The sequence below is a fragment of the Charadrius vociferus genome, unplaced genomic scaffold (assembly GCF_000708025.1).
Source record: "Charadrius vociferus isolate BGI_N301 unplaced genomic scaffold, ASM70802v2 scaffold1351, whole genome shotgun sequence".
Lineage (NCBI taxonomy): Eukaryota > Metazoa > Chordata > Aves > Charadriiformes > Charadriidae > Charadrius > Charadrius vociferus.
The window spans coordinates 175,811-197,105 of NW_009646638.1; the positions used below are offsets into that span (position 1 = coordinate 175,811).

At 41.1% G+C, this 21,295-nt stretch overlaps 1 protein-coding gene across 1 annotated transcript in view; it reads left to right on the forward strand.

Moving 5' to 3' along the window:
• The window catches only part of MTMR3 (myotubularin related protein 3), a 57,482-nt gene that overhangs the window by 3,177 nt on the left and 33,010 nt on the right, over window positions 1-21,295 (forward strand). Inside the window, 5 exon segments of the mRNA XM_009889010.1 lie at window positions 11,088-11,165; window positions 11,555-11,644; window positions 12,857-12,973; window positions 16,010-16,042; window positions 20,334-20,416. Of these exon segments, the coding sequence (XP_009887312.1) occupies window positions 11,088-11,165; window positions 11,555-11,644; window positions 12,857-12,973; window positions 16,010-16,042; window positions 20,334-20,416 (401 nt within the window).

The following is a 21,295-nucleotide window of genomic DNA, read 5'->3' on the forward strand; positions in this document are numbered from 1 at the left end:
ATTGGAATAATTAATACTCTAATCCCACCTGAAGTTCCATTGTTGTGTTTTTTTTTATTCTTTACATCAGTTATGGAGAAATGGACCTTTCCTAATGTGAGATCAAATTTCTCGTGACTCCCCTGAGCTATCAGTTAGCCGCACTCTCAGCTGTGCTTTTACTGCCTCTCCTGCTGCATTCTTCATCATTTCAGTCTTTGCTTACCATTTGAGCTGGTTTCTCTCCGGCTTTGAACAGTTGCTTCTGCATTTGATTTTTGAAGAGTGTGAGAGAAGTGATCTCTTTTAACTAGTATGCAAAGATAATCAGCTTAATCAAACTGCTTTAAAAAATAGATTAATGCCTCTTCTGAGTGGGAAGATGGAGACTAATATGCCTACCCAGAAAGGGCTCCATGGGAAACTAAATTACTTACCATTAGTGTATGAGTCAGGGCAGTGACAGATGTTGACAAAACTTTTTTGCTTTGGACTCTTATAATTAATTTTATTCTTCGCCCATAGAAGCACAGGTAGAATGGAAAATGGAATAAGACAGTTTCAAAATGCTCTTACGTAGGACACTTCCCAACTGTGCTAAGGGGAAGTGAGATATTGGGTATGGCTGTTGATCTCTGCTGCTTCTGTCCTGCATTTGACTGTCAATGTGTGCTTCATATTCAGCTGCTTTCCACCTGGAAATCATGTAACTTAATCTGGGGAAGCGTATGATAGAGGAGACACAGGGCAGTATAAGCCATAAAATACCTCCCTGAAGATCAGCATTCCTTCTGCTCATCGTGCATGTCTTGAACTTTCTATAGAGTATAACCTTGCACTTCTCAGCCTCTGGAGCAGCTGTAGTCAGGGTCGCAGTCCCGGTGCTCTCACCCCCTTTGTGGTTTTTAGCTCAGCCACAAGCCAGCCTCACCGCCCCAAGTGGTGGGTAGCTGATAGCAGTACTCTGTTCCTATTCCTTAGCACACCAAGAATAGGGTAAAAATAGTTTTAGGGGAAAGCAAGCCAAAATCTGCTGGGAAGAACATGGAGGAGGACAAGAACAAGCCATAGCCTGCATGCAAGCTAAAGCTGAGCAGAGAGCGGCCAAACAAAAAGGTGATGAAATGGTAAGTGTGTGACAATATGGTGCAAGAGGAGGTCCAGTCACTGCAAAGCCGGGTTGCGTGGGAACAGTGGTGTTGCGAAGTTAGAAATGCAAACGGAAATAGAGAACTTTTAATCAGAAGCTGCACTTGCATAACATTAAGGTTGTGCCATGGTGTGGCATAAGCAATGTAGAAATGCCGTATTTCAGCAAAGGGTGGAAAAAATAGTTACCAAAAGAGTTTGGTTTGGTTTTGTTTGCCTGCATTTCCATGAGGATAGCTTTGTCTGGGGCTGGAGAAAGATGGGATTTGTTTTTTCCAAAGCTGCTGTTCTCCTGTCATTTCACTTTATGCTTATCAAATCGTACCTCTTCTGTTCTTGCTAGATACAGCCTTCCAGCTAAGGAACTGAAGTGACAACTTGCCAATCTTCTAATTAAACAAACATGTTTATTAAAACTTCTCAAGAGTGTTTTTCCTAACTATTTGCCAATGTTTATTGAAATAAATGTCAAGAAAAACATTGTCATGGACTCATGGTATAATTTAGGTTGGAGGTAACGTAGCCCAGCACCCTGCTCAGAGTCGGGCTGGCTGATGTTGGATTGAGTTGCTAAAGGGCTGGTGGGGTTTGGAATAGCTCTAGGGACGGAGGTTCTGCAGCTTGGAAACCTGTTGCAGTGCCCAACCATTCTTCTGAATTCCCCCCCCCAATCTAGCCCTTGTGTTTCACTGTTAGTCATTGATATGTCATCCTACTTCAGTAATTCTCCATATGTGTGTGCTTGTAGCCCAGAAGGACAACTCCATCCTGGGCTGCATCAAAAGAAGCATGGCCAGCAGGGCGAGGGAGATGATTCTCCCTCTCTACTCCGCTCTGGCGAGACCCCGCCTGGAGTACTGCATCCAGGTCTGGAGCCCCCAACGTAGGAAAGACATGGACCTCTTGGAGTGGGTCCAGAGGAGGCCACGAATGTGCTCTGAGGGCTGGAGCACCTCTGCTGGGAGGAGAGGCTGAGAGAGTTGAGGGTGTTCAGCCTGGAGAAGAGAAGGCTCCAGAGAGACCTTAAAGTGACCTTCCAGTGCCTAAAGGGGCTCCAGGAGAGCTGGGGAGGGACTGTTTACTAGGGCATGGAGTGATGGGATGAAGGGGAATGGCTTTAAACTGGAAGAGGGGAGATTTAGATGAGATATGAGGAAGAAATTCTTCCCTGTGTGGGCGGTGATCCCCTGGGGCAGGTTGCCCCGAGAAGCTGTGGCTGCCCCATCCCTGGAGGGGTTCAAGGCCAGGTTGGACGGGGCTTGGAGCAAACTGGGCTGGTGGGAGGTGGCCCTGCCCAGGGCAGGGGGTGGAACGAGATGATCTTCAAGGTCCCTTCCAACCCAAACCATTCTATGATCTTCAAAGGGAAAACAATGGAGGCAAGACCTATGTGCTAGTCAATGTGCACTGAATGTCTAAGCTCCCAAAAGAGTCCACAGAGAAGGATCCTAAGAAGATGGTTCAAAGAAAAAAGCTTAGTTTAGGTGTTCCTGTTTACTTCACCTTAAGTGCTGGAGTCTATAGCAGAATAACTCCTTACACATTTAAAATCAGACAGTATGTCTGATATGTTCTTTGGACTCTTCACTTAAATAAAAAAAAAAAAAGCTGAACGAAACCAGCTATGAGGATGTGACAGCCTAGTAAGGAGGATGGTGCCAAGCCAGTTCCCGTACCAGACGCTTTTGACTTTGGAGGATTTACTGAAAGAAAAGGTCCTGTTCCCTTTTCCCTCGTGGACCCTTGGCTGTCCTCACGGTGCTGAATCTGCTCTTTGTGGGTCGAAGAGAAGAGCGAACGTGAAGGTGGGATCAGGCGGGGGCAGGCTGCGTCTCCCACCTCACGGGCGGCAAACTTAGATGTGCTTAGCTCTATTAATTAAACAGTTATACCCAGGACTTGGGATCATTCCTCCTGTAAGTAATTAGTGGGTTGGAGGTGGTAGAAGTCATAGCGATGTTTCTTCTTGCAGTCAGCTTTTTTTTTTTAATTTTATTTTGGCACAAGTTGTTGACTTAGGAAGCGATAACATTTGAGGTGCTTATCTGTGACTAGCAGCCCTGCGAGAGGAATGCCAATGAGCGTGTCGCAGACTGTTTTCTCAATACTGGCAGGAATAAAGCGGAATTATTAATGCTTATATTGGAACATTTTTCTCCTGTTTTGAAACTTCGCTACAAAACTCTTGAGATTCAGTGGCGTCTTCCAAACCTCATTAAATTCAATAAAAAGCTTGTTGCAGATTTTGTGAAGGTTGTTGGTTTTGCTTGTTTTGTTTTGTTTGCTTTTTTTTTTTTTTTCCTTCGACCTAAACCACACAAAGTAAGTCTACCTCCTGCTACCCTGACTGTGTATCTTGCCTTTTTAAAAGCAAGGACGTGGCCAGAAAAGTGTCTCGGAAGAGTCGTTCTCGAGTCACATAGTCTGCCTCCACAGCTTTTCTTTGTTTGTTTGCTTAATAAGCTTGCTGAGCACTCCCCTCAAAGGTGACTTTGTCCAACCAAGCAGCTGTAAAGTTGAACCTGTTGCGTGATCCAGCTGGTACCTCAAAGTAAAACTGTCCTTTCTGCTTCGTGTGCCATATTTAATTATCAACCCCTAAAGCTATTGGAATTGGTATTTGGCTTGGTGGTTGAGAGAGATTTTAAAATAAATTTAAAAAAAAAAAATAAATTGACCTCCGTTGCAGGTAATCGAACGTTGATTTTTAGAAACTATTTTATAAAACTGTAGTTCATGATTAGCTGAGTTTTGTAACAGCTGTGGTCATTTGTAGGGTGTTTCCTGTTAAAGCAGAGCATCCTCATGGCGCAGGGTTTTTTTAAGTAAGAGCTGAATGTAGATACATGTGAGAGACCCTTAAATCGTGTCCACCAGGTGAAACATTGGAATTTCTTTTGCTTGACATGTTTGTACCTTTTAAAGTATCTCTTTCTACAATGTCAGTCCTAAAATTATGTATCCTTTTTTGTATACTGGAAGTATTATTTTTTTCCTATTCTAGGCCATAAACTAAAGGAATAATGAACGCAAAATAGAGATTTTTTTTTTTTTTAATGGACCAGAATATGAAAATTACCATTAGTTGTGGCACAGCAGAGTACAAGCAAACTATTTCTAGCAGCAGGATTGTATGTTTATGTTTATATTTTTTATATATATATTTATGTATCTATGTTTCTGTGTTAGACTTTCCAGGCACATACGTGCAGTATGCTATTGGGATAGCTTCTAAGTTATTGTGAAGAGCAAATCTTCTGGTACGCTGGCTGCAAGGGAGGGGTATTCCATCAGCTTGGCTGCTTGCCTCCTTTAGGAATGGTTGGGTTTAGTCTGGAACTTTGATTTTAGGTTTTGGATGGTTTAGTATAGAACTTGGTGTCCGCTGTGACTCAAGCTGTTGGAGCAGTCGTTCGGATGCTGTAGAAGATGTCAGTGAATACCTACTGAAGTGACTATGTCGGAAGAAGGCAAATTGGATATTTTATCCATATAATTTTTTTTTGACAAATGCATATTTGTGACGTGATATTTAAATTTATATTTTAGGAAATAATTGTACAGCACTTGGAAAGTCAGAAAGATGAGGCTTGGGAAGAATGGTGTTACACGAGCATTGCTGTTCACCTTGGCTTTTTTGCAGCTTTGTCCAACAGTACTTAAGCAATAACCAGTTTTTAGGGGTATTCATCTGCTTTCTTGGGGGACAAAAAAAGCTATTTTTAGTGTAAGATGCTTTTGAAGATCAGCACAAAAGCTGTTGGATCTTCTATAACAGAGCTTTCCTGTACCTGTATTGCTAAGTAATTTTTCTTCCCACTTCTGCATACCAAAGAAACTTTAAAAAATTTTGAACTGTTTTGTGGCCACAATTTTTGAACTCTTCCCTACCACAAGAGAGACCTTAACCAGCACACGTGTACCTGTCAGAATCCAGTCATTACATTCCCTCTTTGGGCTTATTAAGATCTCAATAGTTATGACTTACATTGTAGTTAGCACTTTATACTTTTCCTCTTTAATTAAAACAAACTAGCCTAACAGTTGAGTTTTTTCTGTAAGTTGCTGGCTATGTAACAAGTGGTTGTTTTTTTTTTCAATTGAAGATTTGTGTTTTAAAATACTGTTTGGTTTTTTTATTTGCAGTTGCCAATGTGAAGTATTGGAAGACTATCATCTGAAACTTTCTGGGACAAAGAGGACTGGTTTATTATTTCTTATTCTTTGGTAAGTATATTATTTGGATAAGATGAGCTACTTGTTGATGGTGGGTTCTACAGCTGTCACTGATTACTCTCTTAATTAAATAAAGCATTTTCCAAGAGGTTAGACAAAAACCTGTATTTTACTTAGTTGGAATTTGCAACCTTTATTTATAAGAAAAAGACTACTTTTGCCTGTAGTTGTACACAGAACCTTCAGAGATGATTCTTCGTCTGTCCTGCTCCTATTCCTGAGTAACGTGTAAATGCCCATGGTAGCTACTTCCCGGTAAATACTTAGGAAAGCTATTCAGCTATTCTGCGTGTGGTGGCAGAAAAGAGGGGAAACCTTGCTGTCAGGGATTGGAACGTGGGAAACTAAGTGTTTATCCTTATCTCAGAATAATTTCCTTCCACCTGTGAAAGGGGTAGAAGTGTTTTCGCTCTGTAACAGAAGCATCTGTTGGTAAAGCCAGATGGCATTCTTGAGTATTTCATGATCAACTGTTCTAATGCTTCTTTGTAAAAACCTTTGGATTCCTATCTAAAACTTTTACAGGGCAACTGTGAGACAGTACGTAAATAACTATCATATGTTTTGAGATTGAGGGACAACACAACTTGATTTTGATATTAAAATGAATGGAGTTCCGGATCTGGACAGGAGAGGCAAGGGAAGAAGGTGAAACACTTGGGTACTTCCTTTTTCCTTTTTTACCCTTTGGTTTTTCTTTTGCCTTTCTATAAATCCAACTACATTTAAATGTACGTGAATTTAAATGATCCTTTAGTTAGATAATCTGTTTTGTTTAGAATCACTGGCAAACAGATGGTTATTGCTAGTCTTAATTAGATACATAATTTACACCAGAAGGCACATCTGAAATGAAAGGTAATTAAGATGTTCCCATACTGACTGAACAAGAGTCTGAGGTTACAACCTTTACTAATCATTTATCCTGTCAAGCAGAACATAAGGATGGAGAATTAACAAGACCTCTTTTTTGGTGTAATTTAATATATGTGAAACTACAGTTGAAAGGGCAGCACAGTAAATTGATAACATAACCTTCTTTGGCCTCAGTCCCGAGAGAAATAAATGTTATTTCTAACAATAAAAACAAGTTGCTCTACACTATTTATAAGCTATCTACGATTTATGTATGATCCTATTTATAAGTGGGAGCCTGAATTTAAGGGTACTTTTTATGAAGGTGTTTTCTTGGTCAATTTTGTCTAAGCTGTGTTTGAACGTTTCCATTTCATTTCTGGGAGTTTTTTTTTGTTACTGTCATGGAAGAGCTGATTATTGGCCAGCTGCAGTTAAACAAAACGAGAATTCTGATTCCGTTCTGCCACTAATCAAAAAAAGATAGTGCGGGTCAACTTGAGGATAGATTTCTTCAGCCAGTTTGTGCTAGTCTCACTTTGTATCAAGCTGTCCTTTGGAGTTGCACGGTGTGTTAATTATCATGGGTCAGATTCAGTGGAGTGGCTTTGGGGTTTGCAGTAGGAAGAATGTCCTCATCCTCACCCCTAAAGCAGGGTTCCTAAAGCGAGGGTCACAAATCCCCTTCCTAGGTGTCACGCAAGCACTGGCATCTTTTTTTCTATTCCCACGACTAACCTGGAAGAGTTTGCTAAATGTACAGGTGGAAATGGGATAGAAAGCTTTGTTATAGAAAGAAATGGAGATTGGAAGCGTGGTTTCAGTTAATTCCCGCAATCTCAGTATGGGCTTCTACTGAGAATGGTGTGTGGTCCCCGTCGCTGGTCCCGGGGCTGTATTTCCTTCCCCCTGGGCTCCTTCCTCTATTTCCTCTATTTCCTCTATTTCCTCTATTTCCTTCCTCTGGGGATCTGGGGATCCCAAGATCATGGAGTTGGGATCAGTTTGTTGCCGTGATGGGAAATGAATTTTTTCTTTCAGTAATATTCACTGTCTATCAGATCAGTGAACTTCATTTGAGCAATTCAATGTTTCTTGCTATTTTTCCCCAAATTTTTTTAGAAATATATTTGTGTTGTGGCAGTTAAGTTAATGAAGCGTTTCACTAATACCTAGAAGCAGTGGGAGCATGCAAACTATTTGTTTTAGAACCAGTCTTATAAGTTCTTGTACCATTTATCTTGGCAACATCACAGTTTATATCTGACAATCCTGATTAAAACTGCACCCGCCGTGGTTTTTTCACACAGCTTTCCTAAAATTCACCGTAAAAAGGAAGATTTTCACATTCATGTAAAAAGCCAGAGTAGTATGATGGAAGCTGTTTTGCAGCTGAATGCAGCGATTAGAGTAAGAAATTTGTTCTGCAGTAATTTGGGTAGTCTGTGCTAATGGTTCATGCTGGATTTTAGGAGCACAACTGTAAGAAGTTTTTAGAAGAGCTAATTCTCCAAGCTAATACTGCTTTTATTATCATGTAGGTGGTTACATAGTAAACTTTAAAAATAAATATATCTACTCAATCTGAAGTATAAAAGAACAATTTTGTTGCAGCACAGTGCCTAATGTATTAAAACTTTTCATCAGCAATACTAAGCATGCTTTAGGTTTGTAATAAAGCTCATCTATTTAATTAGGTCTGTTTTTCTTTGATAATCATGCTTGAAGTTGAAGGAATTTTCAGAAATAGCAAAGTATATTTTTATATTCAGAAAGCTTTACTATTAATGTTTAAAACTTTCATAGAATCATCATAGAATCACAGAATGGTTTAGGTTGGAAGGGACCTTGAAGATCATCTCGTTCCACCCCCTGCCCTGGGCAGGGCCACCTCCCCCCAGCCCAGGTTGCTCCAAGCCCCGTCCAACCTGGCCTTGAACACCTCCAGGGATGGGGCAGCCACAGCTTCTCGGGGCAACCTGCCCCAGGGGCTCACCACCCGCACAGCCAAGAATTTCTTCCTCATATCTCATCTAAATCTCCCCTCTTCCAGTTTGAAGCCATTCCCCCTCGTCCTATCACTCCATGCCCTCATAAACAGTCCCTCCCCAGCTCTCCTGGAGCCCCTTTAGGCACTGGAAGGGGCTCTAAGGTCTCCCCTTTTTCGCCTTCTCTTCTCCAGGCTGAACAACCCCAACTCTCAGCCTCTCCTCATAGCAGAGGGGCTCCAGCCCTCGCAGCATCTTCGTGGCCTCCTCTGGCCCCGCTCCAACAGGTCCATGTCTTTCCTCTGTTGGGGGCTCCAGACCTGGAGGCAGTACTCCAGGTGGGGTCTCACCAGAGTGGAGTAGAGGAGCAGAATCGCCTCCCTACAAGTACAACTTTGTTCAAGTTGTACATAAATGTACATGGAAATGTTTGCTCTTAACAACTTTAACAGTGGCTGCTATTGGGGAAAAGTAGGATTGGCGCTGGTGAGGAGGCAGCGGAAGGCAGCGGTGCCGGCAGCCTGCAGGTTCCTGAGGTATCCGCCTCAAAAATGGTGCTATAAATATGCCCTCACTCTCCATCACTCCTCTGCCTGGCGGTAAACCTGGCAGCTGCCTGTGTGAGCTTATCGGAATTTTAAGGGTGGAGAGGGCGATTTGTGTAAACCTTACAGTTTTTAAACCCATCTTCTCTTGAATCATTAGTCTTCATTATATCGGGATATACTGCAAAGTTAATCCAATCTGCCCCTTCCATGATGGATGAGCTGTAAGGTAGAGGTTGGTTGAACAAACCCTGTTGCTTAGCCAGCCATCGGTTTAAATTTGATTGAGGGGGAGGCTCATTTTTTTTAAATCTTGTAGATTAAGGAGAATGGTGCATCACGTAAGCTGAAAAACATACAGCGAGAACCAAAGGTTAGAAGCCGCAACCACCTGCGTTCGGGAGAACTGCTGCACCCCTCCTTGCTTGGTATCTTCAAGTCAAGAGTAGACGTGGGTTTGGAAGATAAGTGTACCCAAACACAACGTACGTAAAACACCAAGTCATGCTGGAATCCAGCATGAGCTCTTGTTTTGAATACAAGGGCTGAAATTTTATGGCCTCTGATATATTGAAGATCAAACCTGGAGAATTTATGGCCTTTTTAGCTTTAATCATTGTGATTCTTTGAATAGGCTAATCAGTTAAAGCATGGGTTACATATGAACTGTCTTTCTTCTCCTGCTTCTTTTGAAACAAAAATGTTAAATAATTCTGCCTTTTTAAAACCAATGTTAACAGTAACGCCATCTTCATCTTGCTGTTGGTAGATAGCGTTTCTAGATTTCCTTCGTTTCTGATAACTTAAAAGAATGTTCCTACTCTCCATTGTTCTTGCAGGCATGGAAATTTCTGTGCTGTGTTTTTATTTTTCCTTATCAGTTTCCATAGTTGGTGGATTCAGGCTTCTGTCATGTCTTCTAGCTTTTGCTTTTCTTGTTTGCTTAAAATTAAGATTTTGTATCTACTTTTTGCATTAATTTTTAGTGAATCAGTGGCAGTTCCAGCTCGATTCTGCTTGTAACTTCCTCCTTCTATATAGATATATACACACATATACACATCCTTCTGCAAGCTGTGCAATCTTGAACCGATTTGCAAGCTTTGATATACTGTTTCTCCTCTACTCGGGGGAAATAAAGGCATTTTCTTTGTGATGTTCCTATTTAACAGAGGTTTGGGGGACAGCGCAATGCTTTCTTCTCATTGATCATTTTTAGACGGTGGGCTGGTTTAGCATCAGAACACGTGCATCTGCTGCTCCTTTTCCTTTTGCGAATATTCTGTACGATATACGGAATATATCTGTATGACGTAAGAGTGCTTCCTGCGGTGGTGGCGTGCCTGTGAGCTCATGGATTCAAAGTGGTTTTCTCTGTCAACCACAACACCGATAATTAGAAATACATTTGTAAATAAGGTGACATATGAGCTGAGAACTGACTGAACTCAACTGATACATCTTCATTTCTATCTTTTATGTGCTGGAGACTGCAAAACCCATAAAGTACCTGAATGAATTCTGTTTTTAAAAAAGGGAAGGACCTACCTGAATTTAAAAAACTGAATGTACGATAAATCTCAGAAGCAGATTGTACCTCCTGTATTCACTTGCATCGTTAAGTTCCTAATAGGGTCAATTGCATCAACTTCAAGGCTGTGTGCTCTTTAGTATTTCCAGCAAATTTGCAGATAATTAAAAATTGGGGGGGTTGTTAGATAGTAGAGAGAGCAATTCACTGGCGTATAGTTATCTGGAGCTCTTGGAAAGGTCGGTGCAAGAAAATGGATATTATGATACTTCCATGGATGTATAAAATGAGTCATAACTATAAAGTGAGGAATTTTATCTGTATATGAATTCTAATTCATATGTCATCATTGAAATAAGAAAACTTCAGGAGGATCTGCCAACCTGTGTTATCTAACAGATCAGACTAAATGATCTCGACGATCCCTTGGTTTTATAACCTATGTATTTGTGAATCGCCGTCTGCAAATGACTTGGGAAAAAATTAAGGGTGAGCTAGAAAAGAAAGATGAACATGGTTTAATTTAAATTATATAAACAGTGGTCTAATTGCTGCATTCAGACGGGTATTCTCCCAGCAGTACATTCAAAGATGATTTTTCAGAATGAACAGAAGGAGCCAGACACATTTTGAAACAATTTTGTCTCTCAGGAGAGTTAGTTTATGTGGATTTCATCTTTTCGTAATTACTGTTTGCTTGCCATTTTCGAACAGCTGAATTCTCAGTCTCTAAAAGTTAATTTGTATTTATTTGCCAAAAGAAAATTAATTCAACTTCATTGTTTCACTTTTCTGTTTTTCTAGATTTTAATTCTAAGTGAAGAGCCTCAAAGTATCGTGAGTAAAGACGAGGATTTCTCCTCCTATCCAGGGCCTGTCATGGTAAGCAAAAAGGGTTTGTAGGGTCTGTTACAGAGCAGAACAGGCTAAAATCTAAAAAACGTCAGAGAATGAGTGTTTACATGTGGGGCTGTTGAATTTTAAGCGTGGTGCTGGACTAGGCTAGGCTAATGCTTTTTTCCTAATACTATTACATGTCTGCCTTTCTTTAATGACTTCATTAATCGGGCTGCAGGAAGGAAACCTGTTTCTAATGTCATATTCAGTTGTTCGAGTGCTTGTCTTTGAAAGTTCGTAACTTCAGTAAGTTACTGATACCTGAATTCTCTAAACAGTGCGTCCTGTTTGAGGTTTTCATTGAGAGCTTGCTGTGTGGTGAAGAAGACAGCAAGTGACAGTGCTGGAGCTAACTGTAACGCTTTGTTTCTCAGGATGAAGAGACTCAGCACAGCCTTGAATGCATCCAGGCTAATCAGATTTTTCCCAGGAAGCAGCTGATCCGAGAGGATGAGAACCTTCAGGTAATCACCACGCTGCTCCTTGCCAGTTAAGATCACAGTATCTTTAGTTGACCTGTGTATTCTCTGGCCTCTCCTGTAGAATTTTCATTCGGAATTCAGCGCAGTAACAGGAGAAGCACATCTTCCTTTTAAATACTTATGTCCTGTTGACAGGACAGAGAGCTTGTCCGTTATATTACAAGAGTTTCCTTAGAGTGTCTGAAAAATATAGCCATTACTTCTGTAGTAATCTCAAGTGCTAGGTTTAATTCCGCAGTTTAGAACTCATTGTTTTTTAAAAACAGTAACACTAAGCTAGTTAAGTGCTACCATTACTTCTTATTACTGAGAAGCCAAAAGGCTTATGTTGCACAAAACGGTTATTTTTTGGTTTATTAATTTTCCAAAGTTCCTTTTGGAATCAGTTTATTTCAAATGATTATCCATGTGGACACTCTTATGTAAACTGAGGAGGTAGTTTGTTTCATTTTAATAGCTTAAATCGATTCCAAATATTTTCTAAGTTGGTATAAAACCAGATTATTTTCAAGTTGAGCATTTACACTTTTCACCCAGCTCAGCTAAATTGGGCTTAAGTCATGTTTTTAATTAAACAGTTGTAGGTTTTATGTGCAATGTAATATGACTGCAGGTTTTCTAACTGTATAAAAGAGCAGCGTGTCATGCATTTTCATACTTGCAGTGAGAAGCTGCAAGGAAAAAGTACGATTTGTCCAACTGACAAATGCTGTGTAGCATTTATCCGGTCCAAGCTGATTACCCGAGCTTGCATAGTGAATATTGGGGACCAACAGCATAAAAGATTATTCATCTTACATGTTTTGCGTACTTTAGGATGAATTTAATAACGTTATGGAAATGCCACTCCATTAAGTAAGGAGCGAGAGCATAAATCAAAGGCTTGGTCAGACTGCTTGCCAAAATGTGAGCGTATTTTGCTCATATTTTTCATTAAAATTCATTGTTTGCCCTGACCAAGCACTTACTACTCAAGAAAATAAGGAGAAAATGAGGAATCGTTTTTTAAAAAGGCTACAATTAGCCTCTGAACCAAGCTTACCCAAGACTTTCCTCCTTAGCAGAACTAGCTAGGCTGGATTCTCAGCAATGTTTCATTTTGATTTTGTCATGTTGTGTTCTTGAGCGTATGCTTCCAGGAGGTACATAGTTTTGGTAAATGGTTTCTGAAAGATTTTTCTTCCCATTCTGAAGGTCCCGTTCATTGAACTTCATGGCGAGAGCACGGAATATGTAGGACGAGCAGAGGATGCCATCATTGCACTTTCTAATTACAGGCTTCACATCAAATTCAAGGAGTCTGTTGTGAATGTAAGTGTTACTTGTGCTACTGTGGTAACACGGGTATTCTGAACTCAATCCAAATAAGGGAATTTAGGATAAAAGTATGGTAATCCTACCTTTTAAGGTTAGCAGTAATGAAAAATCTCTTTATGATGTTCAAATTGTATTTTTTGGTGAGAACAGATGCATATTTAGCCATCAAAAAATGCACCTCTGAAAATCAGGCTTCGTAAGGAAACTTCACATCGCTCAACTGTACATTCTCTTTACAGCTGGCTGTGTCAGCACGTTGTTCTCCCTAGTCTCGGGATATGCTCAGCAGAGAAATAAAAGATCATCCAGAGGGCTCTTTGGAGCAGCTAAGCTAGATCCGTGCCTTGCTTGGGGCTTCAAAAGGGCGAAATAGGTCCTGTGTTGGAAGTTACAGGCCATGAAGTTGGGGAGTATGGGTACAGTCATTGACTTAAGAGATCTGTGAGGTGGACCTCAGCTTCCGATGTCTACGCGTTTCTGTAGAGAGCTTTACTCTTAAGTATCCATTCTTAAAAGTCGTTACATATCCAGCTACTCGTGATCAGAGACATAAATTAAATGGGTGTTGTGTAGTCCTTTGCAGTAGTATAATGCTGATACATACTAACCTTACTAGTTGTAATACCATTTGGGAACTATACATGGAATTTGATAGGACATTACGCATGGTACAGAAATACTGTTGTGGGTATTTGTAATAAACCCAGTAAAATAAAACCCAAAGAATCGAAGCATTTTTTTTTTTCCCCCCATGATGATGGTTTTTTTGTTACCAATCCCCTTATTTCAAGACCAATCCTGATCCTGGCTAGTTGCTCACAATTGCCTCGTGTCAGTCACAAATTCTGAGCTATGCAGTGGTGAGTTGTGTGAAACACTGAAACTGCATGTTACTGCAAAGCTGAGGAAAGCAAGGGAAACGAAATATAAGAATTGACAAGTGTCCAATGCATACGTGACTGAGACACATGTGACACAGTGGTCTGCAACATTCGCGAGATCTCGTGTGTACCTAACAGATTTAATTTTTGTTGCTGTGTCAATCTTAAATTTAAATTGTTTTTTTATCCTTTAGTGCCAGAACCGAATTATTAACTCTGTAAAAACGTTGTTTACTAACCGAAACTCAGTCTTTACTGGTTTATGTTGTCTCTAGTCATATAGCTGTGTTATCTACGGCCTGGAAATGTGCCTGTGTTATAGTTATCATTAATCACTTTAAGTGCTATTTTAGTTCCTGAGCTGTCGATGTGGTAGGCTGAATAGGCACGTCTGCTAGGCTGGTGAACATCTGCGTACAGCATCAAAGTGCTAAAATTCATGATGATGTGGGCTTTTTCAGCAAATAAAGGTATTATTTCTGAACATGCCAATTAGACAAAGTGATGGCAAAAAAATTCCGACAACAAGAATTTAATTGGAAGTAGAAGGGCTATTATCTTCCACTGCTGGCCATAGGAAGGAGGTAATGCAAGTACGTGCATGTGCAGAGGTAGCGTAACTTTACTTTTCACTTCTCTTACTCTGTCGTCAATCGTAAAGTAGATCTTGAGACTTAGAAGTTAAGCTGTAGGTGCCACCGTGCGTGGGAATGGTAGCCAGGGGTCAGGTAGGTGCTGGGATGCCTCAGCTGCAGTCCTGCCAGATGCATCTCTCCACACTGCCAGCAACAGAGAAGCTGCGTAACGAAAAGCTGCGTTACGAGGCATGTGTTTGTGTTTTATAGGATTCCTTTGCTGCTTTGTAATATGAACATGAATTCTAAGGCTGTATTCTGCCAAGGGACCTGCCAGAGTAAATTTATATTGTATTACTGTTAGATTATTTTTTTTTTTTAAATTCAGAGACTGAATGCTGTACGAAATTGGCAATTAGAAGTGACCGAGCAAAGGACCGAATACTTATAAACAAGGAGCTGAGACGCTCTAGAAAACAAGAGTTTGTCCTGAGGAGTGCCAGGAAATCATCAAGTTCCATTATTAGAGAAGGCACTGTCACCTGTACTGCACTTACTGTCATAGCTGTCCTTAGGATAACTGAGAGTATTCATTTTCAAGAAATTTCAATGTAATATTTTTCTGCTGTAACAAAAACTTATCTTTTCTTAAACCACAGCCTTTGTCAGTGTTCAGGAAAGAGTCCATAAAGGTTTGTCAATATTACTGTATTAATTTTGCTTCCCTGACTTTCCCGTATTCTTCCCTCTCGCTCCATCTGATATCTCCAAGGTTGTTAGTCCTGCTTCATATGGCATCATTCACCAGAAAGATTCTATTAGGTAGTGTATGAGGTGGAGCAGAATATCGATTATTCTTCTGGAACCAAATATGATCATCACTAATAACTTAGCATGAACTCTACTGGAATCTAAGGCAGACAGGATTTGGAATACCTGTAAGCATAAAAGATACTTGCAGTAATTAGGAAGCATATTTTAATTGTTAAATTTTGGAATAATAGTCCCTTTGGTTATTGTTGATCAAAATTCAGACAATGATTTTCTAAGTTAAATCTTCACTGAGTACTTTTTGATGGTGGTCACCTTGATTCTTTCCTACTGGTTTATATTGCTGGAGCTGTTCAGAAAACACCTGTAAGAAGACCTTTTTAAAAATGTATAGACGTTTACTAATGTTAGAAGTTGGGTGGTTTTTTTATTTTTAACCATTTTCACAAGAATCGTTACCCTGACGAAGTCCAGCCACACCGACAGCCTTGTCCCTTCAGCGGGGAGAAGTACTTCTGTGTGAGAAAGAGGATTCTTAGCACATATCTGTGTTTTATCACTTGTAAAACAAATTAATTTCCCCTGTCTGAATGGGCAGCTGTTCTACCCAGGCATCTCCTCTTGAGATATCTTGGGATATTCTCGTGGTAGAAATGGTCCTCCAGAGAAAGCAGCATGCGTGTCAACTGCTTGCCCCTTAGTAAAGGCAACTGCGTGAAGGAAATGGAATCCAGTTAAAAGTGGATTCGTGGTCTTTGGGGGGTTTTTTACCTCGCTGTTCTCTCTTGTTTGCAATTCAGTAGACTGACTGTTAGAAGGATGCTTGTGAAACCTCAGTGAGTAGCACAATGCTGCTAGATCGCTTGCTGCACCTGTGCTTGAAAAGAAATACATTTAAAAGTTGATAATGCTCACATTGCAACACTGCAGAAAACAGCTGTATGCATAAATCTTTTCCACGGATAACTTCCTAGATCACAGTAGTAATAGCAACATGGTGTTTTAAATGCAAATCCAAAAGATCCAGCAGACCGTGCGTAAATTGGAGGGATTATGACATTCAAAAGTGTTGACTTAGATTTATCCATGGGATAAAACTGCAGACTCAACAGTGATCTCTCGGTGCCCATGGGAAGTTTGGTTCCCAGGCTGAGCTCTGTCGATTGGCTTTCCTTAAGAAAATGTCAAACTTTGCAGCTGGCGAGTGTTTCTGTCAAATCATTCTCCCTGTGAGCTAATTGCATTTGTGGCAGAATTATCATTTTAGTGTAGCTTATGAAACCAGAGACTCGGATGTAGCATCCTTCAGATAGTAGATTTTGGACACAGTTTAAAAAGAAATAGTCGTGCTGGTGAGACTGTCAGTGTTGGTGAGTAAATGAGTTTTAGTAAGAGCTTTCCGTTGCTTGGCTTTGCATGGAAACATGCTTGGTTTGGTGTCTGCCTTACGTGTGTAGCACAGTTGGGGTTCACCTGTGCTGAACTGTGTAGTCCTTGTTTCGTTCTCAGGTCCCGACGCTCAAATTGCTCACGCTGCATGCATGTGAGTTGTGAAAGCGGAGGGGGGATTAAAGGATCGCCTGCAAGACGAAACCTAAATGTACTTAGATGTTATTAAAAGCAAAATTTGCTTCAGGTACTGCTTGTAGGTTATATGAATAAGATCACACCTTGGAGATACTTGACTCTTTCCACCTAGGAGAGTCCTCGAAGACCTTCTGAGCTGACCTCCCATCCTCAGTTCCTCCGTATGTCATATTCTACCATGCTGCCGGGCGTACAGCACGTAGCCTTGGCCTCGTGCTGGTTAAAGTAACCAGTCTGTAACGTAAGCCTGACATTATTTCAGGCTCAGAGCTGGGAGAACAAGAAGAAAGTACTAATTATGGCTCATGGCCCCTGGGTGCCACATGGAGAGCCTCCGGCCGAGCGACGCGTGGGGTGGAGTCCATAGCACGGTCACTCGGGAAGGGGCTGGCTTACAGCAGCCTGGCCATGGGCCGCTGCGTGCCACTTGGCGTTGCGGGCAAGGGTTGAGCCCTGGGGTGGGTTCTTCCCACAGCGTAAACATAACTTGCGCTTTTTCTAACTACGGAGGTATTTTTCTCTAAATGTATCTTGTACTGCTTTTAGGTAACAGGCAGTTCCAGCAATTAAAATGAAAACAAAAACCAAAACCCAATAACGTAAAAAAGAAAAAGATAGAGTTGTAGGATGTTGCTATAGTTTAAAATGAGATAATTTTAAAGAAGAGACAGTTAAGAGACGGATACTCCAAGAGCGCAATGCTGTAGTACTCCATAATGGGATGTGATTGGCCTTGGATAACAATGCGTGTTTATTCTTATGAAAGCAAAAATGATTGCTTCTCCACTGCTTTCTTTCGATAGCTATTATTATCCGGTGAAGTGCCTGCAAATAGAATTGATGGCTCTTTCAAGAGCAAGCTAACCGCACTGGGTGTCTGACTCGCCGCATGCATCACCCTGAGAAATATAACAATGGGAATGGAAGGTTATCAGTGGGAAAGAATGGGGAATGAAGGCAGATAATTGTACGGAGTTTTACTGGGGGAGGAATAATGGACAGGAAAGAGATTGAAAATGCAAGAGGATCAGAGGACAGATTTTTATGACCGGAAAAGAAAATTAAAAAGACTGATATGAAGGTTGCTCTGAAGAAAACCCAGCAGATTCTAAGGAAATAGATGGCGAGCTGCATGTAGACTGTCAAGAGAAAAAAGAATGGCTGTGGAGCAGAGGGCAGACTGAAAGGGCGTAGAACAAAGAGTGACTTTGAAAGAAGGAAATTAAAAATAACACAGGAGTAGAAGAATACTCAGTATGTCATTAGAGCGCAGACAGGAGGAAGAGAAGCCAGAACAAGCCTGTTAGGAGGAGGGAGCAGGGTGAAGAACTGCTGAAATGAAGATGGGCATGGGAAGGAATGCAATAAAAGAGGGCTTGGGGAAAAAAAAAAAAAGAATACTAACAGACAAAGGAGCGTTTGACTGCAAAAGAGAGTGTTCCAGAGTCTTAACTTGTTTAGTTGGTGAAAGGTATCTTAACTTTCCGTGTTGGGGACATATAAGTCAGTGGTAGTTTTAAATAATTTATTGGTGTTTGTGAGGCTGTCTGGTCGGGAAGAAAGAATGGAAGATTCTCCAGTCTGAGGTCCGTTCCAGTCCCTTAATTTATTAGACAAAACTATCACAACAATTTCTCTACCTTGCAGACTAGAATCAAGTAGGAGAAGGCATGGAAGAAATCAGCAGTTAAAATAAAAGGTTAACTGTGTAGCATCAGTACATCTGATCTTGTCTGGAATGCGTTTGAATACTCTCACATCGGTCTCTGAGTCTGTCGGCATCTTCAGGTGCTCGTTCCCTGCAGGTGACCCTACAGGCAGTTGGAGCTCAAGGATGGGGCTTATCTCACAGGGGATAAGGGACGTTTCATCTGTCCGTTCATGTTGCGAGCTATATAATCTATATTAGACTATTACAGGTCATAAACCAGTAATAACGGTGAAAACATGGACCAGAATTCAAGTTCCAGCTTTATTTGAATACCCAAGCTACTGGGCTGGCGAGTCAGACACCACCTTGTCTGGTCTCACGTGTGAATCTTTCTGCTCTTCGATGGCCCAGTTGCAACAAGACTGACTTGCCTCTCCCAGCCTCGCTGGGGGTGGGAGATGAGGGTTAGTATTTTTTCCGGCTAAGGAAGAGTCCAGCGCTGCTGCTTGGCTGTGGTCTGACTAAAGGGCAAGGATACAGGTGGAGACAACACCTGCCTGTTGTATTTTGGGGGTTGTGAGCTCTGGGGAATTACTTGGGCGTTTGCATTCAGAAGAGGGCTCTGGACTCTGACTTTGGAGTTGGCAGGGAAGCGTGAGATGCATTTTGTATTTCTGAGACATCTCTTTCCCTTGCTTACTGTTTTTTGTTCCATTTCCTTTTTTTCATTCTATTGAAATCGGGTACTTTTTAAGCTTTGTGATGCCTGAGTAGAAGCTGTTTTGGTTCCTCACCCCGGGTCCTTGATGGGAGATGACCTTCAGGGACTTGCCCCGAGTCGTATGGAAAGGCGCTGGCGGAGCAGGGTCTTACAGCCGCATCTTATAAGCCCCGAGCCAGACCTTAAACTGCTGGATCATACTCCTCTGATGGCAAAAGAGATAATAGAGTATTTGAGTGTTTCCCTGATAGCCTTTTTGTTGAAGGATCTCCATGGCAGAGGTTTTGTTGCCTTGCGTGATGTTCAATGTAATCTAATAAACAGTTCAAACAGTTTTACACTTCATGTTTATTCTAGGTATTCGCTAAATTCTGTGTTTGGAATTCAGACAGTTGTGTATGAGATAGTTGAATACTAACTTTTATTTAAGACGATAATGTACATTTACCTGTTTCAGGTAAAGGTCCAAAAAATATTAACGAAAACTAATATTTTCATCCTGTCATTTCTTCTTATCTTCTCTTTCAAGACTTGCACGCGCTTGCGTGTTTTGCCCAATGAAGCTTCTGTTAGCTACATGTGTCATAAAACATGAGTGCATAAAACTACATGTTTAAAAAAGAACGATTCAGCTTTATTACTCTAACTACTGCTGCTTTGATCATGTGTGGTGATCCCATCAGGCCAAATGGTTTTTCCCTGAAGAGGAAATATTTGATATTTCCATATAACAAGCATCTGGACTGCAGCGGTCTCTTCAGGGGGCTCTTGCTTAGCAGGTCATTTTTTTTACACCAATAGCTAAAATAATATTCCTTAAATCCCTAAATTTGGACCTAGGAGAGAGAAGGAAAGATGCTTCCATGAGAAAGAAGCTTGTGGGTTTCTGCTGCTTTTTGTGCCTTCACACGCGTCACCAGAGCTGCAGTCTTCTCGGCTGTTCTCATGCAATCCCTTAAGGTTTTTGGACTCTGTGGCAATGGAGCTAGAAACCTTACTGATATATGGTACCATGCTTCAGAGCTACGGAAGTAGTTATAGTTTTCTTTGGTTTTCTCTCTCTCTTTTCAGCCTCCACTTAGTCCTATAATAAATCCTTGTGAGATGTGCAAAGAAGTTACAGTGTTAGTGCTGTTGGAAATAAAATATATCATTTTTTTAATTGCAGGTTCCACTGCAGCTTATAGAAAGCGTTGAGTGCCGCGATATATTTCAACTTCACTTGACTTGCAAAGACTGCAAGGTTATGAGGTACGAAGAGGCTGGATGTTGGGTGGGGGGTAACTTTTTGCTTTCCTCGTGCTGTGGACAGCTGTGACCTTCGAAGGAAATGTATTTTTCTTACTTAGTGGACTTGCTTTTCCCCAAAAGATTTTCTTTTGTCTGATTTTGCACGGGATAGCTGGGCATTTTTGCAACGAGGATCGAGCAAGACGGGCAGCAGTTTTGCTTGCTATGGTACAGTATAGCAGCAAACTTTGGTCTGAACCTAAGTGGCCAGTCTGATTTTATTCTGAAATTAATTTTAATCTCCCTGCATTCTCCCTGCCTTACAATCAGTTATAATATATTGCTTCAATTAGTTTTGAGATATAAAACTATGGAAGCGCACGCTTTGAAAGAAGTGTTTAATCAGGATCGGGGGTTTGGAGGGTTAAACTACGGGCTCGTGCGGTTCTATGCGGAACCTTCAGTCTGGATTGTGGCAGCCACCCTGCATATTTAACAGCTGTGAGGGTACGGTTACTGTCCTTAAGGCATAGGAGCTTATTGGAAAAGCAAGTGAAGGGACTAAGTTAAAGCCAGGTCTGTAACCCGCTCTAACCCGGGTGGGTAGATAGCAACACGTGGAAGGGAGTATTAATTCATGTCTGTCTTTCAGCAGCCTTCAGTCTGCCCCAGGAGCCTCTGAGCTACTGAGCCTGAGCTGCTGCTGTTTCCTCCTTTTCTGCTGCAGAAATTAATTTTGATCTATAAAGTTTAATTAACAAGAAAGGAACATTTCTTTTTGATTAAATGTTTGCTGGCAGTACCCCTTGTATAATGAAACGAGCCCCAGTCATATCTGAGCACTCAGAATGTTTAACAGGCCAGCTGCTTCCTGAAACGCTGCATTTTGATGAGGACTGA